The 27,859-nt window shown below is 34.8% G+C and overlaps 2 protein-coding genes across 2 annotated transcripts; both read left to right on the forward strand.

The window, feature by feature from the left end:
- Positions 1–5,624: 5,624 nt before the first annotated feature.
- Positions 5,625–18,059, forward strand: LOC132561043 (O-phosphoseryl-tRNA(Sec) selenium transferase-like). Its single transcript, XM_060225759.1, has 11 exons — positions 5,625–5,641; positions 6,149–6,263; positions 6,867–7,021; positions 7,186–7,304; positions 8,488–8,646; positions 10,362–10,515; positions 10,713–10,815; positions 11,909–12,038; positions 13,055–13,240; positions 16,111–16,189; positions 16,499–18,059. The coding sequence occupies exons 2-11, from the start codon at positions 6,150–6,152 to the stop codon at positions 16,821–16,823; spliced, it is 1,524 nt and encodes a 507-aa protein (XP_060081742.1). The 5' UTR covers positions 5,625–5,641; position 6,149; the 3' UTR covers positions 16,824–18,059.
- A 4,035-nt stretch (positions 18,060–22,094) lies between these two features.
- LOC132561049 (ankyrin repeat domain-containing protein 53-like) lies at positions 22,095–27,773 on the forward strand. Its single transcript, XM_060225765.1, has 4 exons — positions 22,095–22,292; positions 24,759–24,958; positions 26,037–26,201; positions 26,654–27,773. Exons 1-4 carry the CDS (start codon positions 22,095–22,097, stop codon positions 27,771–27,773), a joined length of 1,683 nt encoding a protein of 560 aa, XP_060081748.1.
- The last annotated feature ends 86 nt before the right edge of the window (positions 27,774–27,859 follow it).

The raw sequence follows: 27,859 nt of genomic DNA on the forward strand, positions 1-27,859 counted from the left end.
GAAAGTAGATAATCTGTACACAGCATTTCAGATAGATTAAAGTGTGAGTAATTACATTAAATGTATTTACATGCCTATCTTCCTAGAAGTATCATGGTTAGACTTTTCTTGCAGTAATTATGTCTATAAAGACATAGTTCTTTGAGATTAAACCAGACTTCCATATATATACAAAATTTACAATATTTTCACTATATCTACTACTATTTCTGATCTCCAATGCATTAGATAATGTCACCATGACACGCTAAATGAATAAATATGTTATGGAAATATTTCGTTCTAGTTAATTGATAATTATAAACATGAATATTTTGGGGTTTTTTTATACGCGCTTTGTTTGAAGAAATATTTTCAATTCAAGGAACTTTGATACACATTAACAAACCTTGAGAAATCAGCACAATCAACCTTCATCAAATAAAACTAAAAGACAAAAAATATAAGTTATGACAGAGTCAACATCATGATCAGTACAGTATCAAAAACATATTATTCATAAATCATGAGCACCAAATATACCTTGCCTACGTAGCGCAAACTTTCTATCTTCAAAAACTTGAAAAAGTGTCATGGCGGTGGGTGTGAAAGACCTGAAAAAAGTGTCATATCGGCAGGTGTGCGCGTGGAACGAACAGTCCAATTCGGTGACGTCTACTGAGGTAAAGTGATGTTATATATTAAGACGATCTTGCCACAACGACAAGGATTAAAACAAAACTGATGTTCTGTTTGTAAGTTTTGTTTGTTTATAAGTGCTGTTACTTGATAATTCAAACCAAGCCCCCAGACTAGCTTCTTAACAACTCGCACGTACAGTGTTCTGTACGCTTACGTCATGTCGAGAATTCCGTGAAATATATTGCTCAAAATTTATCAATAGTTCAACCACACTGTGCTTCTGTTTTGAAATATATAGTAATCGTATTGTTATTAAAAAAATAAACTAATTTTGGATGCTTTTAAAATAGCGATTTGAAAGATCGCGGCATTATTTACGCAGAATATTGCCGCTAGAGGGCTCTAACTCTTTTCGATATTTCAGCCAATGAGAAGGCCAGGATTGGTAAATTTTGTCTGAAAGGCCGTAGCAATAGGCTATGCGTACGAGATATTCAGTATGATGTCTTTAAGATCATACAAATGCTTAGCCTAAAAATGGTACAGGGAAGCGTCGAGATATTCAGTGATCAATAGTTTTATGATGTCTTTCATACAGGCCTACGTCGATATCACTTTCGCTTGTACAATCAATATCCATCGCTTGTGACTATAGAAATCTCCGCGATTATGCCACGCCCTCTTTATGACGTCATCATTCGCATAGATGACGTGTTAAAATCCGCAAAACATCAGGAACTGCAAATTAAAATCATGATCCAAAGACGTGCTTCGAATTTCATATCTTACATGGATGTGCACTCTGCTTAGACTGCAATTTTCATTTTCATGTAGTCAGTTTGCATTCCTTTAATTCAAAAGACCAAATGTGTGTAATCCTTCTAGGTTTTTATTTTTATTTTTTTTATTATTATCAATCAGATACAGTTGAGTGTTGACTGATCTTTATACCTAGTGAACTTGTAGTGCACAAGATAAGGACTAAGTTTAGACGAGATTTAGACAACAGGTAAACGATTTGTGCACTCGCCCTGGTACAGGTGCTGGAGCTATCTCCCCCAATATATAATGGACGTTGCCTGCTGTTTGACTTAACCTGTATAACATCCAACAGTAATTAATTAATTTTAATTATAATAATAATTTATCTATTTTATTTCCGTGTCACACATTTTTACACAATATATACAATTTCTTTAAAATATATTCCCTCATAGTAAAAATGCCCAGCCATTAATTTGCTTATGAGACACGATTATATACATAAAATATACAGTTATACTTAAAATGGTTATCCAATATTTAAAAGTGACCGCCTTCTCCTCATCGCTAAGAATACATATTTTCCAAGATTGATTTGTAAAACATCACAATTCATTGAAAAGATAAATTGATTTTCTGCACTCATGGCTTTAAAATTATCACATAAAACATTAGCCCTACCGAAAATTAAATTTTCCCTTAAATCACAATACGCTTTACAGTTGCAAATAAAATGAATTTCTGACTCAATAGCATTAAAAAGGACAAGTTCTCTCATATAGAGGCGTAGGCGGCTTATTATAACGTCCAGTCTCTATATTCAAAGGCAAACTGCCACAGCGCTGCTTAGCCAGAACGCTACGGTGGCCTCTATGCATAATACGTGTAACATAATTTTCAGTTTTCAGATCCATTTTGAAAGTTCTATAAGTCCGAAGTTTGTTGCAGTTTTCTTTACCAATATCGTTCCCAACAGTTGTGTAAATGGTATTATTACTATTCTAATGTAAATTCTTATGCATTTCAAAAATAAAAATAAATTGGATTGCTACAAACTTTCAATGATAATTAATAGTTGAATAAAAAGATCTGATGAATGAAAACCATCATATTTAGAGGAGAGATTATATAATGTATAGAGTTTACATTTTTAGGAAATTAATTAACTGAAAGCATTATCTACTAGTAATTGTCAAACGTGTAATTAAAAATAAATATTTAATAGATACAAGAAAGTGTTTATATATTTAAATGATTTGATTTAAAATATAAATGATTGAAAACTTCTAGAAGTATATTATTGTGTTATGGTGAACATTAAGAAAAAAATACTGCTTGATTATAATACCCAAGTTTGATCATTTAGATAGAAGTGCTTTATTTCAATAAATTGGGAATATGATTTCTATAAAAAATGTTACAGCCACTATACATTTTATAAGTCGGTGGTCTGCTACAGGTAAAATCAGTTATCGTCTTTTTCGGTCACAAAGAAAGATTCAACTCAATAGATTTAAATGATACAATGACGAAAGCCAGAATCAAACCTATGTATCTAAAATACACTCTGTAGAACAGACATTAATCAGTGAAACAATATTATTTTCATGGGAGATTGATCAATAATCCTTTAATGAATGTAAGAGACTGATTAAGTGCTGGAAGACATCTAAAACACAGTAATATAGGTGAAGTGACACTCTGGCCTCAGGCGACTGTAATGGGTGGTCTTTTGTCTACAGGAGTTCTAACACATATGTTCAATTAGGTTGTATGCCAGTTTGCCAACACCAGTTAGATGAAAGAAAATGGAGAACAAAGGAAAAACAATTATAGTCTGCTCTATAAAAGTGCCACCTGTTGCCTGTAAAAATTTACCTGTACTGATAAATATACCTGTATATAACATATCTATATTTTCAAATTACTATGAAGTAAAAAGATGATATACATATGTAAATAGAACTTTAGTTTCTTAAAATAAAAATAAAAGAAATTAATATAGTTTAAAAAAGTATTTTTGATTTCATCAAAATATTATACATTCATAATATATACTTACATTTTAAATAAACATATATACAAGTGAATTAAGTAGCACTACCAATATTAATTAATAAAAAAAATACTAATATTGCGAATGATGAATACAAATAGCACTAATATCATTAATGTAATTGTATAATAAACATGTAACACAAAATAGCATTCAAAGTTATTAAATTATCATACTTTGAAGTATCACACTTTTAGTACACAGATTCACTTGATAACACTTATTCGTCGCCTAGATATCAGGTCCATTGTGTTGTTGTGGTTCGAGCCGTTGTTGTGAAGACATTCCTTCAGCTGTGCGAGTCTGTGTTCAGTGGTCCGGTATTTCTTGGCCCATGGTCTGTAAGATCCTCCTGTGCTGCGCTATACCTGGTAATCTCGTTGACTGCCTGTATCTCCTGAAATATCCGGATCAGTGTGTAGATGTTCGGGAGGGAGTGTTGGTTCTTCTTCAGCTTCCCGTGCCAGGCTTCCAGGTGGTTGGTGGTTCTGGGTCCTTCTGTGTCGTGATGGTTCCACATGCGTTTGTTTCCTTCCATCCAATGAGTGACGACGTAATCAGTGACAGCATCCTCCAGTTCCTCCAGGGCGTTGAACCAAACATCCTCAACGCGGTCCAGTGGTACAAGGGGTTGTACTGCTGCTAATCTCACAAGACGGTTGATGTAGTCGTTTTCTTGGTAGGATATCTTTAGGCCGTTGGTCTGGGCGTTCTTCCGAATACACTGGGTGTGTAGTGGAAAAAACATCCGCGGATGTTGACTGCAGGGAAGACTCGTCGAAGGGCGTTGTGGGCAGCTATCTCGAAGTCCAGGAATGCAGTCGTCGGGTTTAGTGGGAGGTTAACGTTGGCCATGGTCGTTTTCAAGAAAGTGAAAAATGTGGTGTAGATCTCCTGTGTCTTTCCTGGTAGTAGAGCATAGACCAAAGGACACATGTGTCCGTCTATCTGTGCGTGTATTGAGTAAATCTGATAGAAGAGTTTTGGGCAGGTGTAGAATGTTCCGTCACAGTAGATGGTAATAATGATATAATAACACATTTGTTCAATACAAAACCCTATCTATATCTATCATATGAAATACTAAATACAATTATTGTAAATAAACAAGAATGTAGTATATACAATAAATAAATATATCATTTTTATAAAATACTAAATAGAATTAATGTAAATGTACAATTTCTAAAATTAACCAACTATATTAGCCTACAATAACCACTGTATAAGTCCATAGTCAAAATGTTTGCCCACTTAGTATCTCCCACAGGTAAACAGACATTTAACAGGTAACCCGTAGTTACCTGACTTTAATCCCTTAAAATAACATACCAGATAATTGGTGTTGGCAAACTGGGTACACCCCGTTCAATTCAATGTAAAAGTTTACACCTACATGTATAGCGATCGCGAGAGTATCGGCGAGTCTGCCATTATACCAATGACACAGCCGGGCTACAAATAAATGATCAATCTGTTTATGTTATATAACAAACAGAATTTTGAATTTGGGTGATCAGTGCGGGGCGTGATCCTGCCGGAGTTTGAAAATAAAACATGGTATCGCTAAATGTGAGCCATGATCCTGATTTTCAAAATTCCTTATATGATATTTCTTCATTTCTTCTTCCTTATTTTGTTTTCTTGTGATATAAAAAAGTTATATTTAATATCTATTTTACTTTTTGATAACATTGCCAGTGAAGTATGTGTAACCTGGAGATAAAATGTTTTTGTCACCAATAATTCAATGCATGATAAGATAATTTAATGCTTAACAGACCAAAAGTCCATATTAAACCAAGGCATTTGTTAAAATATTTAAGTTTTTAGAATCATTTGTCAATGAGATCTCAGCATTCATTTGAGTATTAAGTTGAAGGTTTAAGTTCTTTGCGTAATTATATGAGTTATGTCACTATCTTCCGTGATTTAAAAACGAATACATGCTTTCATTATTTGAAATTTGATCTAATTACAGGTAAAGATAGTTTTCCGACATTCTATTGCTTGCTTAGTATGCTTTTTTCTGCCCCATCCTGTAGTAGCGACCTCTGGCGCTCAATATATATTACTTTTATTGCTTTTTATTTATTACTTTTAACTTTATTACTTATTTTTACTTTTTTTCCGGAAATATTATTTTCGGTTCTCCTTTTATTTTCATTATTATTCTTCCGCTCCAACAACCTGAACATTCGAGTAAGTGAAAACAGAAGGTATCTGCATAATATATTGATTGTCATAATGCACAACGAAATATATCTAGTAAAGTTTATCTTCTGTATGTCATAATTTGATTTAGATGGACTTTATTCGCAAGTATACGATCGATGATGATATGTAACATATAGGGCCGGGGGGAGAAGATGGTATACAGCAAGCAGCTGATTGTACTCCGACAATGTTAGAGGTTTTTCAAGGCGTCACCAAAGGTATTAAAACACACGGCAAAGCATTGGGTTTTACAACATTTTGTGACCTCTCTGATGGAATATCTGTATAAATTGTTACTATTGCACGCCTAGACATATGAAAGAGTCTTATAAGAAAAATATCAGTAGTTGAAGGAAGGGAGATGGATATTAAGCTCTGGATCATCACATTTAAACACACTGTTTTAGTAAGAAGTTCAGAGTGTTACAAGTACATGTACTATAAAAAAACTTGATGAAACTTTGACATAATGTGTCAACATTAATTTTGTAGAATGGACAGTGACTGCTATAAACTCTGTGAAAAGTTGATACCTGACACATATGTACAACAAGGACAACAAGCCAGACAGGTCCACCAGAACAAGATCAGACATCTCCTGGAGCAGGTAACTGTTTTCTTGATGTTTATGGTGAATTACACTATAAAGCTACAGACACTATGTCCTGATTATTTACATTGAAAAAAGACCCTATGACAATACTAATGCTGTTATGTTATAATCTAATACCTAATTCTGAAAATGAAATACTTGCAAATGTAATTTTGTTAACTCTTTTTGTAACCAAAGTAACAATACAAAGATATGTACCATTTACTGATTACCTGTGCGTCGCCAGAATAACAACGTTTGTCTTTGAGACAATGCCTGGCAACAAAAAGAGTCGAGGAGACGGAAAACCTGTCAACCAGTAAACATCTATTACCTCCCCGTTCTTCGAGAAGATACAATTTATTCTTTAATCTATTTCGTTTATTTTGGAAAACATGATTTTGTCTTATATGACATTACATAGTTTGACATTACATATAGTTTTCACCATACATTTAAATAATTCTCATTCATTTCATCTGGGAAGATATTGACAGTTATGATATAATTTCTTAAGTTATCCCTGATTGTTCTTTTAAATGTATCAAAATATTTACAATATTTTATCAAGATCTTCTGTTTGACTTCATACTTTTTTAATTCAATTTGCGGCAACAGAAGAAGCTGCCTGAGGAGGGCTGGAGTGACCTTACCATTGAAATCCTACTTCAGGAATTCTCTGTTATGGACAGCAATAATTTTCCTGGAAATTGTGGTGTGGGAGAAAGAGAAGCCAGAGTTTTTTCTCCTTTAGTACTAAAGCGACATTACAAGTAAGATGTTAGAACTGCATATCAAAATGATTTCTTTGTAGACTATTATCATAACTTATTGTAATGTCTACTTGTTAGTATTGTTAAGAAATGTTGGATTTATTTTGACATGAGTGGTTCTGTATAATTACGTTTTTCAAAAATTTGTGTTGTTTTCCTTTCAGTTTTGGACATGGAATAGGTCGTTCTGGAGAAATAACTGCCATACAACCAAAAGCTGCAGGGTCTAGTTTAATGATGAAATTAACAAATTCTCTGGCTCTTGACCTCATCAAACTCTGTGGTATAAATAATTTATGAATATTAACTGAAAAAGTAAATTAACAAATTCTCTGGCTCTTGCCTCATTAAACTCTGTGGTGTAAATATTGTATGAACATGAACTAAAATAGTAAATTAAATCCAAAACAAGTACATAAAAAGTCAGAGTCTGTTCTAACATTTAAAAACACATGTATCTGGCCTTTTTTTTTTTTTTGTATTACAATACGTGAAAATATAACATATTGGTTTCCTCCCATCCTTGATAGCGAGTATACAATATCCTATAGGCTACCCCATGAAAGATTTACTTGTGATCTGTATAGGATAGTGACATTTGGTATGAAATTTCAACTTATGATGTTATCATTCTATTTTCTTGGTCCCCTGATTCAACCCCTACTTTTGAAAAACTTAAGAAAATGGAAAAAAAACCACTCCAATCATTTCAAATCATGCTATCTTCTGGTATTGATATCTTAGGGTATGCAATAGATCTGGTCATTCCTATGTGGTGAATCTAAAATGTAGAAATAAATGCTTCTCAACATCCTAGAACAATTATCTTCTATATTGTGATTAAGATGTCATTGACATGTTGACACTGCTATGTGGCCATCATCAAGACAACTTTTACAACTTTCATATGCACTCAAGTACAATTTTGCGCCTCAAGATTTGATTTCACCCCTAATTTAAAAATGTTTTTTGTTGTTTTCTATTTATCTTATTCAATACACGTCATCCACTCTCTTATAATACATAAAGCATGGATGTATTTTATTGTTTAGCTATTCAAACACCTGTGTAGTCATGTAAAGTTTAAGTTAATGAGGTCCTTATTTCTAAAGCAGAATTATTGTAAACTTTGCAATATTGATAACAAGTGTAACTGAATTAAAAACAATCACCTTGCATCATCTGGCTATATTTTTATACTGTTCCAGTCAATTTAGAAGACAAGGTTTGGATTTTGTCACAGAAATCTCAACTGGGATAAACCAAAATTGCTCAGATAGAAGATTTTGAATAATCTTTCCACTTATCAGTGTTTGAAGCCAAGCCCCAGTTTTCATTATATGTTCGTTTGACAGACTTCAATTTTGAAACTAGATATTTGTAAGTTCTCACGTTTATTAAGTTACTGCTTCAGAGAAAACAAAGAAACAGCTTTAATTATTTTGTTTGTGTTTTGGTAATTACAGGTATTCCTTCTGTAAAGAGCTGTTTTGTGGTCCCCATGGCAACAGGAATGAGTATGGTCCTTTCAATGTTGACCTTTAAACAAAGTCGACCTGACGCCAAATTTGTTATATGGCCACGTATTGACCAGAAATCTTGTATAAAATCCATCATTACCGCAGGTATATGTCACCCCTATATATTGTAGTGATTGTGCAATGTATCTGTACAGTCCTAACTCTGCATGACCTCTTAAGATTTCATTTGATATTTTATTGATTAAAATATTTGATCATTTAACTTAAAAATAAGAATATTTCAGTCAAAAGTAAAACAAATACGACATCCTGTTGTTTGTTGGTCACATTCTCGTATGGATACATGCATTTCTTTTTCTGAGATTGCTCTAAAGAATCGTTTAACACATCTTTTAAAAACAGTAATTTGACTTGTTTAGTTAATCAATTACTTAATCAATGGTAGGAATATTACTTGATACATTTATTGTTTTTTGTAATTGTTGAATTATGATTATTACAAGAAATACATATGTAATTAACTTATTTAAAGAGAGTACTGTAACTCTTAACAAGAGAGATAAATATGTAGATGTATAAGGTAGCATATAGCCTTAACTCTTAACAGTAATCACAGGGATTATGTTAACTTAAGGCAGCATATAACCTAATAACTAAAAATCTTTCATAATATGATGAAAACTTGCTGTAATGTTTTGATGTAGATGTTGTTCTTGTTCTTTTCCCAGACCAAGAGAGGTCTATCTATACTAAAATATCATGAAAATGTTGGTAAAGTAATATTACACATTAGATGATAGGCTAACAAATATTGAGTAATACATGAGAAGTTGACATAGACTTATACATGGGAATGATTGTAGATGAGATTGTTTTCCACAAGAAAAGTATACACTAACCTTCATGTGAACTGTCTAGATAGGGCTGGGGTAATTACTTATATAATCAGGGAATGAATTAATACATGGACATTTGTTATAGATTGAGTAACAAAAGTATGCCTCTGGCTACTGGTCAAACATACTTGCCCACTGGTCTACAGGTGTCAGTAATACATTTTGCAGGTCTCACTCTTGCATTTTAATTATGATTAAAAATCTGACATTTGTATAACTAAACACAATTTTGAATAATTTATATAACTCACATATTAATTTTAATAGTTCAATAAGTGAGAATGTGGGATAGAGATGTTCCACTTGAATGGTCACAAAATGTCATAAAACCTGAGGCTTTACCGAGGGTTTTAACATATTGTGACAGCGAGGGTAAAATTTCCCATCCTTCACCCTAACATGTGAAAGAGTATTTTTTCTCTCATTTCTTATTCCAAAATATTGAAAAAAATAAGTTTAAGACATTGACAATGTACTTCCAAGGATGCCATAGTACGAAATAATCATATACCAGGTATTTTCATTTTGCAATTAATCAAAAAGTTGATATAGAAAATTAATTATTCATACCTAGATTTTTTAGAAGCAAAGTTTGCCTTGGAAAATTAAAACAAAATATAAGCAGTCACTGCAAATAACGTTCTGTGTACATGTGTGTATACTTAGTATTAGGTGATGACATTAATTGGTAAGGAACATGTCACATTTCTAGGTGTGCATACCTGTATTTCATGGGGGTATGTTTTACAAGAATAGCAAACCTGGATGAATTGCTGTATACAGTTCAGTATTACACAGGTAGAAATGAGAGAATAAAAGTTAATGTGCTACATAAATGTAAAATACAATATTATACATCAATAAATTACACATAATTAATGTAAACTGACACTAGTTGCCAATTATTAAAAGTAATAAATTTCTGAGATAATGAACACCATTACGCATATGGCATTGCCACAGGTCTCACTCCTGTGGTGGTGGAGAACAAACTGGAGGGGGATGAGTTGAGGACAGATGTACAAGCAGTCAGAGACAAGGTAGCAGAGCTGGGAGCAACCAATATCCTTTGTATCTTTACTACAACCAGTTGTTTTGCACCAAGAGCCCCAGACAGGTACACATTTAATCACATAATTACCTAATTGACCAGTCATGTCTGACATAGGGAAGAAAACACTTAGGACTGATCAGTTTGGCGATATAAGTCATCCTTTAGGAGCTAAAAATTTTAATTCAGTTATCATGAAAGACTCATACATTTACATACATTGGTTTTTAGATAATGACAAGACATTTTTTTCTTTGTTGTAGGCTTGAGGAAATAGGAGAGATTTGTAAAGTCAGTGACATTCCACATCTTGTCAACAATGCTTATGGTCTACAATGTACCAAGTGCACACACCTCTTACAGCAGGTAAGTATAGGGGAAATCACTCTAACAGTTTTTTATTCAGCATCAGTAACAACTTGCTAACTAGTAAATGAAATGGTAGTGTGTATGAGAAGTTAAATTTGTCTTGTTATTGAATGAAGTAAGTTAAATAAAAACATACCTGGTATCCGAGGAATTTTGTTTGATTATAAGAGTATCTGGAAAATAACTTAGCCTGCATTTAAACTAGGATCATGAGATGTGATGTATACATTGTTCATACTTAGGCAATGAGCAGTTTACCAAATTCAGGGCCCACAACCCCTCAATAACAGAATTATTGCCCTTTGTTAAAATTTCATGTCTGGAGCATAACTTTGCTTGCATTAAAACTTGGGAAATTAAATATAGTGTATACATTGATCATATGAAAGCAATAGTTAGGCCCACAACCCTTTAATTACAGAGTTATTTCCCTTTGTTAAAATTTGTGTCTGAAGCATAACTTGTCCCACATTTAAGATAAGTAACTGAAATGTGATGTATACATTGGTCATACAAAATTAATGTGCAACCCTAATAGCCCATCATACACAAATTTAAAGTCATTTCTAGATCACTGTTTGCAAAATCACATATTTGTGAATATGTCTGAAAAAATAAGTTAGCAAAATAGAGTATTCATGAAATGTAAGTTATTTACAGCATACAGTTTGGCAGGGCCTTATTGAACATACAGTACAGAACTCCCAGCATCAAAGTACAGAGTAATTGACCTTTGTTAAAATTTTACACAGGCCATAACATTCAAAAACTTAGATAATGGAACTTGGTGTATACATTTGTAATACTAAGGCAATGTACAGTGTATCAAATTCAGGGTCGTCTACCTCTTGATTACAGAGTTAATGCCCTTTGTTAAAATTCTATATCCATAATATAACTTTGCTTTCAGATAAACTAGGATAATGAAATTCTGTATATACATTGGTCAAACTAAGAGGATGTACAGTATAACAAGTTCATTGCCTAAAACCTTTTAATTACGGAATTATTGCTCTTTGTTAAAATTTTGTGTCCAATAAAGGGAGCATTAATCAGTCTTACTGATACCTTTTTTCATTCTGTTTTGCAGGCAGCAAGGACAGGAAGGGTGGACGTGTTTGTACAAAGTACAGACAAAAACTTCATGGTGCCTGTTGGAGGATCCATCATTGCTGGTTTTGATAACAAACTACTGGAAAAAATTAGTAAAACATACCCTGGTACATAATGTTATTCAACCTATACATTCCTTTTTCTGCTATGTGAGATGTTTGCTAACAGGTTTTTATTGTAATTAAAGATCATGGTTGCTCCTGAGTTGTATAAAAGAGACCTTTATCACCAGTTTGTAGAGCAGGGGGCTTAGATGCTGGGAGTTCTGCACTGTATGCTCAATAAGGCCCTGCCAAACTGTATACTGTAAATAACTTACATTTCATGAATACTCTATTTTGCTAACTTATCTTTCAGACATATTCACTAATACATGATTTCGCAAACAGTGATCTAGAAATGACTTTGAATTTGTGTATGATGGGCTATTAGATATATGGACTCTGATAATGGTAAACCAATCAGCATGGATATAATCAAGAATTGTTTCAAATAATCGTGAGGGATTTTAATTCACCATTGACTCTCCTCGTGTATTAATGCAAATATAAGTGATTTACAGTATGTGAACCTCACATAGAGTTAGACTCTTGCTTGGCGGTATAGTGTGGATGATGCTTCAAGCATCATGTTTGCTAGATTTTACATGTAGCAGTACACATTGGGGAATCATGATCCTTTAATATCTAGATCAACTGGTGGAGTTTTGGACTGGGAAACTTGGGTTGTCATGTTGGATTCCTAGTGAAAGCACACTTCTGTCTTTGCAATGGCGTCTGTTGTCTTTCCTGTTGTAAAAACAGTGATTTAACTGAAGGAAGAACATACAATAGACAAACAATTTGATGTCATTGATGGAAAAAGTAAATTAAAAGCATGTTAAACAGCAACAGCACTCCATGTTGTAAGAGATTATATACATGTAGTGCATTTGTATGGTTATCAATTGACAGAAAATGCCTGTAACACAAATTCTTTTGAAGACTTCTTTTATCGCAAGTGTCCAAATAATTTATTGTCTTATTGATAAATATAGAGAAAATTTACTTTGTGAAACTTTCTTATTGATGTCAGTTATTTTGTCAATTCTGCTTTTTAAATGATTAATCAACGACCTTGACAGGGCGGGCATCAATGTCTCCAACCATGGACCTGTTTATTACTTTGCTCAGTATGGGATCCAAGGGTTACCAAGCTCTAGTCAAGCAGAGGAAAGAGCTGTACACCTATCTACAAACATCCTTGTTACAGTGTGCCACTAAACATGGGCAACGACTCCTCAAAATAACCCACAACCATATATCTATGGGTAGGTCTACACTTTACAATTGTATATCTATGGGTAGGTCGCACCATACAGCTGTATATCTATGGGTAGGTCCACCATACAGCTGTATATCTATGGGTAGGTCGCACCATACAGCTGTATATCTATGGGTAGGTCACACCTTACAACTGTATATCTATGGGTAGGTCACACTTCACAATTGTATATCTATGGGTAGGTCGCACCATACAGCTGTATATCTATGGGTAGGTCACACCTTACAACTGTATATATATGGGTAGGTCAAATCTTACAACTGTATATCTATGGGTAGGTCACACCTTACAACTGTATATCTATGGGTAGGTCACACCTTACAACTGTATATCTAAGGGTAGGTCTACACCTTACAACTGTATATCTATGGGTAGGTCACACCTTACAACTGTATATCTATAAGTAGGTCACACCTTACAACTGTATATCTATGGGTAAGTCTACACCTTACAACTGTATATCTATGGGTAGGTCACACCTTACAGCTGTATATCTATGGGTAGGTCACACATTACAACTGTGTATCTATCGCTAGGCACGACCTACACCTACATATTTCCTAAAGCTATATAACTATGGATATTTTACAGCTGATAATAGGTTGGTTACATCATTCAGTTGTATATCTAAGGGTAGATCACACTCTACAACCATATATCACCAGACTGGTCTCTCCCCAAAGTCTTACAGCTAAGTCAATCTCATCCTACAAACAAAGTCAATGTGAAGGTCATGCCTCTGAACTATAATCTCTGGATATATCACACCTCATACTCATGATCTCTGGTAGGTCACACCGCTTTTCCATAATCTTTTGGTAGGTCACACCTCTTTTCCATAATCTTTTGGTAGGTCACACCTCTTTTCCATAATCTGTAGGCAGGTCTTACCTCTTACCCATAATCTCTTGGTAAGTCACACCTCTTACCCATAATCTGTGTGTAGGTCACACCTCTTGGTAGGTCACACCTCTTACCCATAATCTCTTGGTAGGTCACACCTCTTTTCCATAATCTGTGGGCAGGTCTTACCTCTTACCCATAATCTCTTGGTAGGTCACACCTCTTACCCATAATCTGTGTGTAGGTCACACCTCTTGGTAGGTCACACCTCTTACAACCCATAATCTCTTGGTAGGTCACACCTCTTTTCCATAATCTCTTGGTAGGTCACACCTCTTACCCATAATCTGTGGGTAGGTCACACCTCTTACCCATAATCTCTTGGAAGGTCACACCTCTTACCCATAATCTCTTGGAAGGTCACACCTCTTACTCATAATCTCTTGGTAGGTCACACCTCTTACCCATAATCTGTGGGTAAGTCACACCTCTTACCCATACTCTGTTTGTAGGTCACACCTCATAACCATAATATGTTGGTAAGTCACACCTCTTACCCATAATCTCTTGGTAGGTCACACCTCTTTTCCATAATCTGTGGGCAGGTCTTACCTCTTACCCATAATCTCTTGGTAGGTCACACCTCTTACCCATAATCTGTGTGTAGGTCACACCTCTTGGTAGGTCACACCTCTTACCCATAATCTCTTGGTAGGTCACACCTCTTTTCCATAATCTCTTGGTAGGTCACACCTCTTACCCATAATCTCTTGGTAGGTCACACCTCTTTTCCATAATCTCTTGGTAGGTCACACCTCTTACCCATAATCTGTGGGTAGGTCACACCTCTTACCCATAATCTCTTGGAAGGTCACACCTCTTACCCATAATCTCTTGGTAGGTCACACCTCTTACCCATAATCTCTTGGAAGGTCACACCTCTTACTCATAATCTCTTGGTAGGTCACACCTCTTACCCATAATCTGTCGGTAAGTCACACCACTTACCCATACTCTGTTTGTAGGTCACACCTCATAACCATAATCTGTTGGTAAGTCACACCTCTTACCCATAATCTCTTGGTAGGTCACACCTCTTACCCATAATCTGTCGGTAAGTCACACCTCTTACCCATACTCTGTTTGTAGGTCACACCTCATAACCATAATCTGTTGGTAAGTCACACCTCTTACCCATAAACTCTCGATAAGTCACACTTCTAAAACATCATATCTAGTAGGTCACACCTCATAACCATAATCACTTGGTAGGTCACACCTTCTAACAATAAACTGGAAAGGTCACTGGGTATCTGGGTTGATCACAACACCCATCAATCAGCTCACACCTCTCCAATATAAACTCTTGGTATGTCACATCCCATTACGATGATCTCTTGGTTGGTCACATGACCTCTTAACTATAATCTAATTAGCTAATATCTACATTTGATTATGTGGCAAGTAAGTTGCTCAGTAAAGCAATACACATTCATGGGAAAGTTATACTTTTCATATATCTTACATAAACTTTATCATATACCTATACTTAGTCATACATTACAACAAAGCTTGTAGAGTTTGCTTGTTCATTGACCACAACCTCTGTTACGGATAAGTGATGTCCATAATTATACCTTTAGTAAAGCTTCATATATTTAAAGACAATTTGTGACAGGCTGGAAGCCCTATAAATATACCAGGTGTTAGGTAACACTTACAACTCCACTGTATACCTGTAGATATTGCTTTAATATGGCTAGAAAATTAGTTTTATAATTAAGGAAGGATATTTAGTACTGTTATACATGTTTTGTTTTCTAGGATATATATAGGAATTGTTTTTGTGTATTACATATATACATAGATCAATCGTAAAGCATGTTCCAACTTAAAGATATTTACTGTCTTAGTGAAGACTTTATTTTTCACATTATATACAAATATTTCTATCGTTGTCACAATGCGAACATACAGAATCTGTGTGGTTTTACATTATGTATTAAATTATAGCCATGACTCTGGCAGTTGATGGGTTCAGTGCTACCGATATAGGCTCCAAGCTGTTTACCCGTTGTGTCTCTGGAACAAGGTAAAAATATTTAAAATGTGGGCTATAAATGTAAGTTAATTGCAAAACTGCCCATTTCTGACACTAGTTTGACCCATGATATGCATGCATAATGTTTGTCTTTTTCTTATCATAATGAAAGCTTATACCTTTGCAAGATCACTAGTAAATAGGTCACAATATTTCCACTATATCATTGCAGTTCATTCATATTACATCTTATTCTTTCACAATTTCACTGATAAAACAAATTGATATTTGTCAATCTTGATAATACCATGGCTTCTTCTATCTACCCATGTCTTAGGATTACACTCTTCCTTTCTACAGGGTTGTGACTCAGACAGGAAAGATCAGTGATATAAATGGACAGAAGTTCTGTAATTTTGGTGCCCACTGTGATGTGTATCCCTGCTCCTACCTTACAGCTGCAGCTGGCATTGGGATGACAAAAGAAGATGTTGATACTTTTATATCCAGACTGGACAAAGTGTTATCCAAGTGTAAAATGTTGCCATACAACTCAGACCACAGAACAGTTGTACATGAAACAAAAGATATATTGTCACAACAGTCTTCCAGTAATGAAAAATCAAAAGATGAAGTGCAGTCTAGTGAGACATTTTGTGAGGATGCAAGTCAAACTGTGACGTAGAAGTTACCAAATTTTAGACTTAATTAAGATTTTTTATTTAAGCAGATGTGGAAGTATAGACATTTCCAGTAAACCAATATGAAATATAAAAGCAGCTTTTAAATCTTGCTGATAATGACATTTAGATATAGGTAGTACTACAAATGATTTTCATTAATTAGTGACTTTACTTGATTTTACGAATTAAGCAAATAAGAAAAATGAAATAAGATAACATTAATTTTGTATAAAATTAGGAGTACCACAAATTATTCTTATTAATCAGTGTCTTTAATCATTTTTATGCTTTAAGCAAAAATATAACATTTATATAAGATGAATTTAAAAATTTTCAAAACAAGCTTCAAGGGGGTGGGGTTGATTTGCTCATCTAACCAGAGAATGTGATATGGATGCAGTGTATATACTACACATGGAGTAAGATGTATGTGCCATAGTTCAGTAGAAGGAAATCTGTCTCCCCCAAGAGTCAGACAAGCACCTGTATATATACTGAGTAAACAGACTAGCATGCCTGGTTCAAGTTGCTCAAAGGTTAGTTACAGTTAACCAGTGATCAGTGGAAATTCAAATTGTTGCTACACTGTAAAAGTATGGACTTGAAAAACAACACTGTCAGTAAGAAATATCAATCTGACCTATCTCAACAATTCTATAACTGTGAAATCATTAAGAGTATTCCCTATTCGGTTTTTTTTTTTCACTTTTGAAAGTTTTCACTAACCACTTGTTTTCTCTAATCAAGTTATAAACAACCAGGGGCTATATGGTAAGGCAACACTGGGACGAGGAACATCTTCTAAAAATGTTTGATATCCACCCCATGAGAGGGACACTAGTCGATCCCTTTTTTTTTGTGTGAACCCTGACATTTGTTGGTGAGATATTGCTTAATAGGAAGAGTCACCAGAAAGAAAACCAGGAACTGATCAGTTAAAAATTTGGATTTATCCATGTTAAAACATGAAGATTTTGTTTAATGTTTTGGATCCAAACTTGAGAACACTCTTGGCTGCGCCTTCCCTACACCACACCACATTTATATCTAATATTAGGTAACTGGTGCATGTTTTTACTGTTTATACAAGTTGGGGTACAACACATAATTTGTGTCTTTATTGTTATTTGCTTGCCGTACATTATAATAATGATTTATCTTTGTCTTGTGATATGTTGATGTACGTATTTGCTGCAATATTTTAACTGCTTAATAAATAAATTTCAATATTTTCCAAAGCATTTTCTTCAAGTTGGTAATGTCAATAGAATAGAAGTTCTTATAACACAGGCCTGTAGAAGATTTGAGTGTGACGTTGTGATGAATACACAGTCATGTTCATCAGACAAGTGACCAATGTTAACAATTCTAACACTGACTTACCTAGTGTACAAGATAGTAAGGAATCTACCAATATTTTCAGCTGTACTTTAATTCTTTGCACATGAAGATTGAAAATAGTGTCACTAGATGGTAAATAGTAATAGGGGAAAAAAATGCCCCCTCCCTTGCAACAAAATTCTGAAGTGGGACATTAAAAATGTACTGTGTAAGGCATGTGCTACTACATGCACACTTTGTAAAAGACTTAAGTTTTCATTTTGGTAATGATTCGCAGTTTTGATTCAAATGTAAACATTCTTTTAATGTAGGTTAAAGGTTACGGTCAAGGTCACATGGTCAAAATTTTCGGTACTACCGAAAAGGTTTTACCACTGAGAACACACATAATCCTACCTCTTACGATGCTATAGTTATGGGCAAAGTTAGAGTTCACAATAGACAGAAAAACATACTAACAATGTGCTATAGTCTTTTTGGCTCCATGTAGACGTCGGAATTTGAACGCTTTGCTCCTGGAACTCGGATGACTGTCAACACCCATAGTTTCACACATTATTCAGCAGAACATGCTAGTGTTTTCAGTAAGTAATACCTAAATGAATGGAGAAGGAAAGTTGTGTGCTACAAGTGTTTATCTAGATAAGATAAAAGAAAGTCAAATGCTCAGAGAAGTATGTGTAATTAATAGTATTATGTTTTAATCACTAACTCATTAGAAATAATTTTCTCTGACATGATTACTTAAACACAACATTCACTACAGGGATCAACAAGACGTCAGGGATCAACAAGACATCAGAAACATAGATTTTTTATTATTATTGTACCATTTCACCAAGAGATGTTATATGAACTCAATAACCTTGATTGAGATGTTTTGGGTAATGATGGTGATATATATGTATATATATATTCAACCACAGGGTTTCTACACGATTTCCCAACCCACGGTCCATATATTTGTATTATAGTGTCACTATAATAGATATATGTGAAAAATGGTTGAGAATCCATGCCAAGTCCCTGTACATCCCATACTTTGTAACGTTATATTGATAATTTACCAGTTGCCGAAAATTCACTACATCAGATGTACATTTATAACAGGCATTCATTATATCACGAAAGATAGACTTGGTTCGTTATAAGACATACGTCATTCAATTCTACTTTGACTTACATTCGACCAGATATTAATGTGCTGTATAACAGTCCCGCCTGCTTTGGGTCGCTGGTTAGAATATATTACCATCCACCTTTCAGCGTAATTTAGTGTAATTGACTCTGTGTTCCATGAAATGCAGCTGATGTAGAGGTTGCCATCACACAAATTAAACGCGCTGTGACACGTTCAAGAGATTGAAACACGTGCTTCCTTCCTGCACTGCATCACATACACTGTGGTAAGTAGAGGTATTTAATTGAAGTGAAGGGCTTAATATTTTTATAACTAACGGCGTCAATAAGATTTAGAAGGGGGAAAAATGAATAATTAAGGAACTCATATATATCGTTTTTCTTGGAAATGCGCAAGTATGTTGATGTGGAATGAAACCGAATATATACCATTTTACACTCACATACCTGGGAACCTTGAGGTGAGCGGAATTTTCGCTCAAACTTTGGTACTGCACTCGACGACCAACTTTACACACTTCTTGCTTTAAAAGCTCACACCAGTTCATCATATGCTCAACGGAGAACACTCATCTGAAACTCGTGATCAGCTGAGTTTTGTGTATTGTATGTTTAGCTTTATCTATACTGGACGTTCAGTATTGTCTACTGCATGTTCAGCTGTATCTATACTGGATGTTCAGTATTGTCTACTGCATGTTCAGCTGTATCTATATTGGATGTTCAGTATTGTCTACTGCATGTTCAGCTGTATCTATATTGGATGTTCAGTATTGTCTACTGCATGTTCAGCTGTATCTATATTGGATGTTCAGTATTGTCTACTGCATGTTCAGCTGTATCTATATTGGATGTTCAGTATTGTCTACTGCATGTTCAGCTGTATCTATATTGGATGTTCAGTATTGTCTACTGCATGTTCAGCTGTATCTATATTGGATGTTCAGTATTGTCTACTGCATGTTCAGCTGTATCTATACTGGATGTTCAGTATTGTCTACTGCATGTTCAGCTGTATCTATATTGGATGTTCAGTATTGTCTACTGCATGTTCAGCTGTATCTATATTGGATGTTCAGTATTGTCTACTGCATGTTCAGCTGTATCTATATTGGATGTTCAGTATTGTCTACTGCATGTTCAGCTGTATCTATATTGGATGTTCAGTATTGTCTACTGCATGTTCAGCTGTATCTATATTGGATGTTCAGTATTGTCTACTGCATGTTCAGCTGTATCTATATTGGATGTTCAGTATTGTCTACTGCATGTTCAGCTGTATCTATATTGGATGTTCAGTATTGTCTACTGCATGTTCAGCTGTATCTATATTGGATGTTCAGTATTGTCTACTGCATGTTCAGCTGTATCTATATTGGATGTTCAGTATTGTCTACTGCATGTTCAGCTGTATCTATATTGGATGTTCAGTATTGTCTACTGCATGTTCAGCTGTATCTATATTGGATGTTCAGTATTGTCTACTGCATGTTCAGCTGTATCTATATTGGATGTTCAGTATTGTCTACTGCATGTTCAGCTGTATCTATATTGGATGTTCAGTATTGTCTACTGCATGTTCAGCTGTATCTATATTGGATGTTCAGTATTGTCTACTGCATGTTCAGCTGTATCTATATTGGATGTTCAGTATTGTCTACTGCATGTTCAGCTGTATCTATATTGGATGTTCAGTATTGTCTACTGCATGTTCAGCTGTATCTATATTGGATGTTCAGTATTGTCTACTGCATGTTCAGCTGTATCTATATTGGATGTTCAGTATTGTCTACTGCATGTTAAGCTGTATCTATATTGGATGTTCAGTATTGTCTACTGCATGTTCAGCTGTATCTATACTGGATGTTCAGTCTTCTATATTGCATGTTCAGCTGCTATACTTCGAGACTTCGTTTCAATTGTTAAATTGATTTGTTTTTAAGCAATACTGAACTATTTATTTATTTATCATAATCGATGTCATATCCAAGAAACGTGTATACTTAACATCTATGTTTAGTACATACATTGTGTATATATAATTAAATGCTCCTTTTCCGCCTAAGAAACCTTTATTTGCATTTAAATGCCGCTTAAATCCCCGAACCATTTTTTCACAACTGAGGGATCTTATCTGTAACAGATTATTTAGTTACACAGCATTTGTTTTTAAATGTCTATTAAGACCTATTCATGTAGCCTGATCTGCTATGTAGTTTACTGTAGACAGACAGGTACGTTTATCGAAGCATGAAAAATGAAATATAATATATTTGGAAACAAACCATGTAAAGACAAACGATGTTAAATGTGTACTCGATTTTCAAAAGACCATGTGAAGTATGAAATACTCTAGGTATATGTAAGATACAGTATACATTTATATACGCCCCGATGTAAAAAAAAAATATGTTTTGAATCCTTTGCTATACAAGTCCGATTAAATTACGATCGCCAGCAAAACTAACTTTTTTTATAGCTTTTATGAGTTGACAAAATGACCCTTTTCTATTTAATTTAACCGTATATGACCCTTTAAACTGAGTTGTCCGGTAATATAAGGCTACTCGATACCACTTCACGGACACTCAAAGCGACACGATTACATGCCAAGCAGGGTAATTTTGTGCGCATGTGTCGTTTCGTTTAAATCCCACGGGAGAAATCCGTAAAATAAATTAGCCTATGTCAACAATATGGCGTATACCTCAAACAGGTGCTCATTACATGGTAGCTAGGGAGATAATTAAGGCTGATGTGACCTGCCAGTTAAATCACAGTCCTCTACAAGGATGCCGGACGTCGGTAAGTCTTCTATGGCGAGTCCGGGGACAGAAACGGACCGATACCAACGAAAACGCCGCCCAAGAGCCGGTGGCAATGACAAGAAAATCGCCGACGACGAGTTTATGGCGGCTGCGATAGGAGATGTAGAATGGCTGAAGCAGAGTCTACGGGACGCTCGGGGACAAATTAACTTTGACAAAAATGTAAGTTTATTTTATTTTAGTAAGAGCGAATATATTTGTATACTATCTTTTATGATTTCATTTCAATTTCCTAATAGAATGCGTTTGTTTACATGCGTTGCTATGAGATTATCATGAGAAAGAAAGAGTCGTTCAACCGGAAATACTTTCAAGTGGCTAGATAATGATCGAGCGGAATATTAACTACACACGAGTGTATGCGTAATACCAGACAAATACCACTACATACCAATACTTCATTAGGATTGCATTTAATTATTTGTCAATTTCGATGACGGCTAGTCGTATGCACATGTACCTTCGTAAATATGACAGTAAAAGTATGCCTATTTTAAAGTGGGAAATTGCTTTTGTTAACTGTAACTGAATACACATTGCATTTCATACAATCCACTCGTTATAGAGACTTTTTATGTTATAATATTCTATTTTATATCTGTCTAAAGTGTGTTTGATTTTATCGCCCTAACAATCAAACTGAAAATTAAAACTTTAAAGGTTGAAACATCGATTTGTATTTCAAATTTGTTACTTGGAAATTGATAGACAAGACATCATTTGAAGTATTTATTGCTGTCAGTTATACTTAGACATACCCTTATCTTATTTATTTGTTTATTTTTGTGTTTTTATTTCTTTATTTATTTTTAATTTATTTATCGTATAAAATATATACAGTCAATGATATGACAGCTTTCTTGAGTTTATTAATATTTTCACTGACCTGTTCAAATATATTTTCGGACAGACATAACACAAGTTATGTACTGTATGTACGTATTTCTGATTTAGAATTTGCAAATCAGATACCCAGTGACATATCATCCTAGCTCTGTTCAAATCATTTTAATTACAATTTGCTATATTCACAATAAAGAAATTCAAAACCACGTCTGGCAGAGTTAGTTTGGACTAACATTATTAAAACGGTAATCGGATAGGTGTTTAGCTTTGCTAAACAGTCCGTTGTCTGACATACGAGAGGCTTGTTTTTTAACGTCGATCTACATATTCTATATTGGAATACTTGTGTCTAGTTATCAGCTTGCATTGATACACACATGTATATGTATTTAAGATTTGAGACGAACTAGTTTCATTCCGCGATTTGTAAGATTTTTTCCCCCTTTAATTATCAGTCTTAAATTTACTTTTAATCCATTGAACGCAAAATGGATCGAAATAGAAGGTAGATACTTATTTATTAACATGCGAGCACACAAATATTGTACGTACATATTTTTTATAACAAATGTTGCCCAACTCCATATACCAAAAAAAAAAAAAAAAAAAACAACATATTCATCAATATTTGTTCAGTCAATTCACAAAAATGTGCACCGTATATATCTAATCGGATTTGTTTTTTATACCTCATGAATAATTAGAATGTTAGAAACATCGAAACCATAAAGATGTATTCAGTAGATTCATTACTGGTAGTTCTGACGTACGTAACGATGTAACGCCGATGTTGCTACATGTGTTCCCACAAATCAGAAAAAAAAATCTAACGAATTATATTTCAGCATGGCGTGATCATGCCGAAACTAATTGAGCCATAACTTTTATCGCCCAAATTAACGTTTCTAAATCAACTTTATGTTACACGGTGTCTAGTGTTAACTCTTCGGGTGCATGCCCCAATACTTACACTATTGAAGGCGAATATATATGTATATATATTTTATATACACGAAATCATTGGTATTTAAAGTTCGGATAATTTGAATAGTGAATAATTTGAAGACACATAATTATGTCCATACTGATAAATGTGTACACGCTACCTATAGTTGGGTAATTCTGATGGTCATATCTACAAACAGTGTATACGAAATAAAATGTATGGTTACAAAAACGTTATTTCAGTTTAATTTTACATTAAACTTGTGTATCCGATGGACAGATCTATAAACAGTGGATATTAAATAAACTATACGGTTACAAAAATATGATTTCGGTGGAATTTCTACATTACACATGTGGATCTTTTATCTTTATTCTTTCGAAACTGTTGTTTATTTTCGTGAACGTTGTTTACTTTCCATGGTAATTATAACTTTGATGATTTTTTCCTTTCATGAAGATAACTCCAGAGTCATTCATTTCGTCATAACATCTATGAACATATAACAAAGGGAACAGAGATGCATTATTGTATGATGGAACTATTCTTTTTATTCAAATAACGTTGCATACTTATTCACGGAGAACATTAACTCGTGCGAGCTATTATCTTCGAAAGATATAAAACATGGAAATAACATAAAATCAGATTAGAACAAAGCAGAATAGTTGTTAATATAAATAAGCATTATTGAGATTAGAATCAGCTTTAAATCAAGGCCAATTACACAAAATAGTGCTAATATAGCAAGGATTAAGATTGACATAAATTACACGTTCATACTTGAATGTACATGTATTCCGGAATACTTAGATTTTGTTCAATATCCATTTCAGGGTCTGACGTCATTGCATCTTGCAGCAATTCATGGTCGACTAGAATGTCTGCGACTACTGATAGAGAAGTACAATTTTGACATCAATATGCCCAGTACCACCGGTTGGAGGGCTGCTCACCTGTGTATCAGCAACCAAACAGGAAAGAGGGCACTGCAGTGCCTTTCATACCTCCTCAGTAAAAAAGCGGATCCTTCCGTGTAAGTCTTTCCGATCTTTCTTTAGATGATCCTCGATTGTGTTAATAATCTCATCATATGAGACCTGCTTATTAAGTGTCCGCGCCTCAACAAGAAAAAGAAAACCATCTTCGAAAATGCAGTTACGTTTGTTTCTCCATTCATGGGCATCTCTTATCTCCCTATCACTAGCTCGGAATATTGTGGGTTCTATCTCCAGGCCATGTCAAACCTATGTCTGTCAAATTGGTACTTGATTATTGTCTGCTTGACGTTTAGATATCAATGTGTTTTTGTCAAAATCTTGTATGTCCGTAATCATTTAGCGTGACCAGGGAATAGTCCATGTTACTATGGCCATGTCAGTGTGTTGACACTATAAAGCGGAGTTAAGTGACCCAGTCATCCGAAGACATCTCTTTATAGTACTAACCAACATCCTTATATTTAAAGATGTCTCTATATTAGTATATCGATATACCAAATAAAGACAAATCTAACCATCCAGGAAGGTCTCCATACTTCCTATAAGTGCACTTCTTTACAATACGTGTACCTCTATTTCATTCACAAACCTCCCTAATTCATAAAAAGACTATTACCCACAAAAAAGATTCTCAAGTTACTTCCAAATATCCTTCATGTATTTCTTCTCAAATTTTACAGATCCTTGTAGGCTACTTAGGTTTTCATATCTCCCCCAACATAAGATATACTACATACAATGTACATATGTTTATGCAAGTCTCCCGGCTTCCTCAACAGAATACAGATATGTACCTCTAATGAAGCCTCCCTAGCTCTTCCACAGACAAATTGGTTTAATTTTGGCCGAAACCGTCAACTTCTCTGGCAGTGGGATAGTTGTGGTATTATAGATGCCTGCATAAAAAAACAATAAAACTTGAAAACAAGAGATGACTAATTAAAGTCCTAGACAACATCTAACTATACACTGTAACAGTTGTGTTGTAGAAATGTCAGTAAAAGAAGATAGGACTAACATCGTTTTCCAGTCTTTCTCAACAGAAATCCCCTAATAAGTAAAGATCACAATAAGACACTAAAATATGCCATGCTTTTAATTTTCACCATAAAGGGCCAACAATGATGGGATTACACCTGTTCACCAGGCGGCGTCTGAAGGTCACGTGCAATGCCTTAAGGAACTGATTGACATAGGGGCCGCCATAACGGGGAAAGACTGTAGAGGCCACACACCACTCGACCTGGCTAAACTTTGGGGACATAAGAAATGTGCTAGGTTGGTAACATTGCATTTTATTTGAGTTATTTTGTAGACTTAATAGAGCTCGTCGTATGTATTGAAAATCGTACCTTTTTTCTAATTGATTTCACTCAGATTCGGTTGATATTTTTTCCAACAAATGTCTATTGGAAGACCTAGTTTACTATGTAATTTGAACGAAACACTAGACCATCACTTTCAAGAAAAGATTCAAATTTTAGTTCCTCATTGCTTGTTTTTCATAACTAGTAATTAAAAATGTTGTATACTCAGGCCACTTAATAATATGTACCGACCATGAAGTAGAATGATTTCACAGAATACGATTTTCAGAACTATTTGGATAAGAAAACTGTATAAGCTGTGCTATGTCGTTGATTTTAAGATACACATACATACTCAAAGAGAAATGGTTGAAGTTACAATTAGATTAGCCATGAATTAACCAATTATTATTTTATTATCAGAATATTGGCCGCTGAGAGTTGGCATCAAGGGAAAGACCATGTAGCAAAGGAGATGGATTACCTAAAAAAATTGAAGATGCAACAAGTTATGAAGGAGATGGAAGATGAGGAAGAGAAACGTGCAGCCCAGGAGTTCTATGGAGAGAAGGCGTACCAGGACTGGCTACACAAACAAAAACTTCCTCAACAGAATACGGGTCCCAGAGGTCGGGATAGGACCGAAAAACCGACAAAGCCAGCTGGCGAGTCTCTCTACAAGGCAAACAGCAAGGTGAAAAGACCAGAAAATGCTTCATCGGGTAAATCTGCTAAATCATCTCTCAAAGGTCAGGGGTCATCCACGACTACTAACGTGCACGTGGCCTTCCGAACTCAAAGAACTCCAAGTCCCGTAGAACGCCGAGCGACCACCTTTTCACATTATGATGACGACTTTAATGTACACGAACGAAAGGAAAATGCGGAGTCGGCAAAACAAATCCAAGCGAGGTTGCGAACACCACCGTACATAAATCCGGAAAAATGGAAAATACCACTGAAAGTTCCAAAGAAAGAATATATCCCTAACTTAAAGGACGATTTCCCACGTGACCAGTTTACGCGAATGCCAAAAATGAAGTCGGCTCCAATGTTTTACACGGGAAAGCACGCGCCAAGTATATACGTCACAGATGAAAACACAAAAATCCGGAAGTTAAAATTAAAAGTGCGCGACATAGACCTTCCCGATGATGTAGTCGACAAAGTTTTAATGGACGATCCCAGTCTGGTAGAACGACCTGTCCTGTTTAAACCGATCCACATGAATGACGTGACTAAGAAGAAAAAGTACGAAATCGAGGAGAAAGGACGGAGTGAAGTCAGTTTGCATATATGTGACGATTTTAAGTCTTTGTTATTTAAAGGAAGCCTCCAAAGAGCTAATTCGTTTCATTGTGATTCTAGTTCATCGTCATCAAAGACCATCACTCCCGTGTCTGGAGGCCGAAATTGGTCGAGCGCCAAAGTTCCTCGGGAGAGAGTTGTAAATGCTTTCTTGAATATGAACGAACCGAAACATTATCCGAACATTAAAGGAGAGGAATATGACATTAATTTCGGAGAGGTCTCGATTATATGATTATTTAGTTTTCACAGTATGCAGTTGAAGGTAAGCACGTTTGATCGTGTATATCTTTGAACCAGACAGGTAGGGAGGCAGAAGCA

Source organism: Ylistrum balloti, unplaced genomic scaffold, assembly GCF_031769215.1.
Source record: "Ylistrum balloti isolate Yb309-2 unplaced genomic scaffold, AGI_CSIRO_Ybal_v1 Utg371142, whole genome shotgun sequence".
In the NCBI taxonomy this organism is placed as follows: Eukaryota; Metazoa; Mollusca; class Bivalvia; order Pectinida; family Pectinidae; genus Ylistrum; species Ylistrum balloti.

What these genes read in the sequence shown, in the direction of transcription:
- LOC132561043 (XM_060225759.1), top strand. Translation starts at nt 6,150, where the DNA reads ATGGACAGTGACTGCTATAAACTCTGTGAAAAGTTGATACCTGACACA. An exon ending in TCAGACATCTCCTGGAGCAG is followed by an intron (nt 6,264 to 6,866) that starts GTAACTGTTTTC and finishes TTGCGGCAACAG; the next exon opens with AAGAAGCTGCCTGAGGAGGG. An exon ending in AAAATCCATCATTACCGCAG is followed by an intron (nt 8,647 to 10,361) that starts GTATATGTCACC and finishes GCATTGCCACAG; the next exon opens with GTCTCACTCCTGTGGTGGTG.
- LOC132561049 (XM_060225765.1), top strand. Translation starts at nt 22,095, where the DNA reads ATGCCGGACGTCGGTAAGTCTTCTATGGCGAGTCCGGGGACAGAAACG. An exon ending in AAAAAAGCGGATCCTTCCGT is followed by an intron (nt 24,959 to 26,036) that starts GTAAGTCTTTCC and finishes TTCACCATAAAG; the next exon opens with GGCCAACAATGATGGGATTA. An exon ending in GGACATAAGAAATGTGCTAG is followed by an intron (nt 26,202 to 26,653) that starts GTTGGTAACATT and finishes TTTTATTATCAG; the next exon opens with AATATTGGCCGCTGAGAGTT.